General features: G+C 60.2%; 1 protein-coding gene across 1 annotated transcript; it reads left to right on the top strand.

Annotated features, from left to right (window-relative positions):
• The first annotated feature begins 707 nt into the window (after window positions 1-707).
• On the top strand, window positions 708-3305 carry POU4F2 (POU class 4 homeobox 2). Its single transcript, XM_054633611.2, has 2 exons — window positions 708-1007; window positions 1453-3305. The coding sequence occupies exons 1-2, from the start codon at window positions 708-710 to the stop codon at window positions 2392-2394; spliced, it is 1242 nt and encodes a 413-aa protein (XP_054489586.1). The 3' UTR covers window positions 2395-3305.
• Window positions 3306-3799: the final 494 nt, after the last annotated feature.

Genomic DNA, 3799 nt, shown 5'->3' with positions numbered 1-3799 from the left:
GCCCGGACGGGACTTTTTCCCCCGTTTTTAAAAATTATTTTTTCTTTCCATGGAAGGTGGATTCGAGGCGGTGGGGTCGTCGCTTCCCCCCTCCTTTCTTTTTCTTTTCTTTTTTTTTTTTTTTTCTTTTTGGCTTTTTCCCTCCCCTTTCCGGGAGGCGACGGGGCGCGGCGCGGCGGTGAGTGCGGGAGCACGCGTGGGCGTGGGAGCAGCGGGGGGCGGGCAGGGAGCGGCGGAGGAGGGGGCCGGGGCCGAGGAGGCAGGCGCGGAGGGCCCTTCCCGAGGAGTTGGGCTGTAGTGACAGGCGAGAGGGGAGGGGAGGGAGGGGAGAGAGTAAAACCCACCGGCGCGGCGGCGGGGAGGGCACTTCGCGAGAGGCGAGGGCCGGCGCCGGAGCGGAGGCGGCGGCGGACAGCGGCGAGCGCCCGGGCGGAGGGCGGGCGGGCGGGCGAGAGGCATCCCGCGCATCCCGCGCATTCCCCGCGCATCCCCGGCTCGCCGGAGCCGCCTCTTCCTCTCGTCCCCGGCGGGGCTCGGGCAGCCGGCTGGGGGGCGAGTGGGAATTTTTTTTTTTTTTTAATTTTTCGGGGGGTGGGGGCGCGGGGCTCCTGCGGCTTTTCCGGGGGGTTCGGGCCCCCGGCCCCGCGCCCCTGCCCTCCTCCGGCGGCCGGCTGCCGGCGGGCCGGGCCGCGGCGGCGGCGAGCACCATGATGATGTCTCTGAGCAGCAAGCAGCCTTTCGGCCTCCCCCACGGCGGCGGCAGCGGCGGCGGCCTCCACGAAACCAAGTACTCGGCCCTGCACACCGCCTCGCCCTGTCCCTCCGCCGGCGCCGCCGCCCCCGCCGCCAGCTCCCCCAGCAGCACCGGCAGCGGCGGCTCCGCCGGACGCGGCTCCGGCTCCGGCCCCGGCGGCAGCGGCGGCTCCGGCTCCAGCTCGGGCTCCGGCCCCGGCGGCAGCGGCGGCGGCGCGGAGGCGATGCGGCGGGCCTGCCTGCCCGCCCCTCCGGTAGGTGCCCGCCGCCCGCCGCCCCGCTTTAAGGGGAGCCCCTCGGCGGCCCCCCGGATCCGCCTGATGATTTTTTCATGGCCGTGCAGCAAATCACCCGGCGCCGCCGGGCGCTCGCCCAACTTATGCATGCGGCGGCTCTTGCCGCTCGTATTAATTTTTATGACCTGGGATGCTGCGTGCGGCTGGTGCGTGTGTCCGTCCGTCCGTCCGTCCGCCCGCCCGCCGCGGCTCCTCTGTGCGAGCGGCTGCGCGCCGCGCCCGCTCCCTCGCCCCGCTAGCTCCCTCTTCTCCTGTGCTCTCCTCCCCCCCACCACCCCACCCCCCCTCCCTTCTCCAGGATTTCTCTTTTAACATGCTGGGAAGGTTTTAGTGGCACGGCGGAGTGCGCGGGGAGGCGAATTCCCTGCTGAGCGTTATGTGTGCCTTCTATTTGCAATTGCAGAGCAATATATTCGGCGGTCTGGACGAGAGCCTGCTGGCCCGCGCCGAAGCCCTGGCAGCGGTGGACATCGTCTCCCCGAGCAAGAGCCACCACCACCACCCGCCGCACCACAGCCCCTTCAAGCCGGACGCCACGTACCACACCATGAACACCATCCCCTGCACCTCGGCCGCCTCCTCCTCCTCCGTGCCCATCTCCCACCCGTCCGCCCTGTCGGGCACCCACCACCACCATCACCACCACCACCACCACCACCACCAGCCCCACCAGGCGCTGGAGGGGGAACTCTTGGAGCACCTGACGCCGGGGCTGGCGCTGGGGGCCATGGCGGCCCCCGACGGTGCCGTGGTCTCCACGCCGGGCCACGCTCCGCACATGGCCGGCATGAACCCCATGCACCCGGCGGCGCTGGGCATGGCCCACGCCCACGGGCTACCGGCACACATGGGCTGCATGAGCGACGTGGACGCCGACCCCCGCGACTTGGAGGCCTTCGCCGAGCGCTTCAAGCAGCGCCGCATCAAGCTGGGGGTGACCCAGGCCGACGTGGGCTCGGCGCTGGCCAACCTGAAGATCCCGGGGGTGGGCTCCCTCAGCCAGAGCACCATCTGTCGCTTCGAGTCCCTCACCCTCTCCCACAACAACATGATCGCCCTCAAACCCATCCTGCAGGCGTGGCTGGAGGAGGCCGAGAAGTCCCACCGCGAGAAGCTGGCCAAGCCCGAGCTCTTCAGCGGCGCGGAGAAGAAGCGCAAGCGGACCTCCATCGCCGCCCCCGAGAAGCGCTCGCTGGAGGCCTATTTCGCCCTGCAGCCCCGGCCCTCCTCCGAGAAGATCGCCGCCATCGCCGAGAAGCTGGACCTCAAGAAGAACGTGGTCCGCGTCTGGTTCTGCAACCAGCGCCAGAAGCAGAAGCGCATGAAGTACTCGGCGGGCATCTGAGCCCGGCGGCACCGACAGCGCCAGCGCCGCCGCCGCCCACAGAAAATCCCATCAACAACCAGAACAACAAAAAGGAAAGGAGGAAAACGACCCCAAACGACCTCAGCCCACCCCGCCGCCCGCCCCGCGCCCAACTTTCGGGGGAACTTCCCCGCGGAGCCGCGCCCGGACCCGCCCCGGCAAGTACCGCTGGTTTTTATTCCTAACAGACCTCGCCCGGGTGGCAGCGGGGTGGCCACGATGCCATGGCTTTCTCGGGACCCAAACTTGAATCTAGAGTTGAGGCTTCGCACCGCGAGAGACGTCTAAAAATATTTTGATTTAAATAATAATAATAATAATAATAATAATGATTAAAAAACAGATGGCAGGTTTTTCTGCATTTACACTGCGTATTATAAATATATAAATATATATATATTTTTACTGTGGTTATTATCCTTTTCCTTCTCTGAAGTTATAACGCTTAGGGAAAGAGCTGATCCTGCTGTGTTCACTGGTCTTCAAAAGCTATTATTAGATTACTGCCAAACAACCCCTTGTAAATTATTAATTTATCTCTCTAGCAACTTCATTTTGTGCTCATTCTAATTAATTACACCTCTTTAATCTAAGTCTTGATAAAAGTAAAAAAAAAATTGTTAGTGAGAATCAAATATTTTGTGTTGGTAGGATTTATGAACGTGAGCTTTTCTTCTTCTGAATGTCCCTTTTGGCCATTTGTAAATTGTCACCTGAACCTAAGGTATTTCTCTGGCGAGTATTCTTATTCGTACGGCGTCGGCACCCTATAGTAGATGTCTTACGTTATTTGTGTAGCCTGATTCACTGTCCGAGGTATTTGTTTACCGCGTTACATATTTAATGGGGATTCCCATATTGTCCCCACCACACGCTGCTCCCGAAGTGAGAAAGGACGTGGCCGCGTAGGTGACAGCGCTGGGGGGTGGGGAGGGTGGGGGGTGGGATTGTCCCTTCGGGTTTCTTGCCAGCACAATATCCGTCTTTCTCGATTTCAAAGGTGTATCGCGACGGTATTCAGACCGGCTCGGTTATTTATTTAATTATCCGATTGCTTATTTATTTATTTATTTGTTTGTTCGGTTATTTATTACCTTTAATTGCAATACTTTTCCACGGAGGAAAGTCTCTTTTTGGAAGTCTGTTTGTAGAAAAGCCAAATTAAAATTTGTAGGGAAGGGGAGCGAGCGAGCGAGGCTGCACTGCTTGTAAATTCACAACCGATTTGGTACACTTCTTTTTGGAACAACAACAATAAACTGAGGGTACTCGGTTGGGTACCTGTATGTATTGTAAATATTTCATTGGCGTTGACGCACATATAGATATATTCTTACAGATTTCGCTGTATCGCTATTCTATCCGAGACTGTTTGAAGTCTTAA

The sequence above is a fragment of the Agelaius phoeniceus genome, chromosome 4 (assembly GCF_051311805.1).
Source record: "Agelaius phoeniceus isolate bAgePho1 chromosome 4, bAgePho1.hap1, whole genome shotgun sequence".
In the NCBI taxonomy this organism is placed as follows: Eukaryota; Metazoa; Chordata; class Aves; order Passeriformes; family Icteridae; genus Agelaius; species Agelaius phoeniceus.
This window is presented reverse-complemented; position numbering and strand designations above follow the sequence as displayed.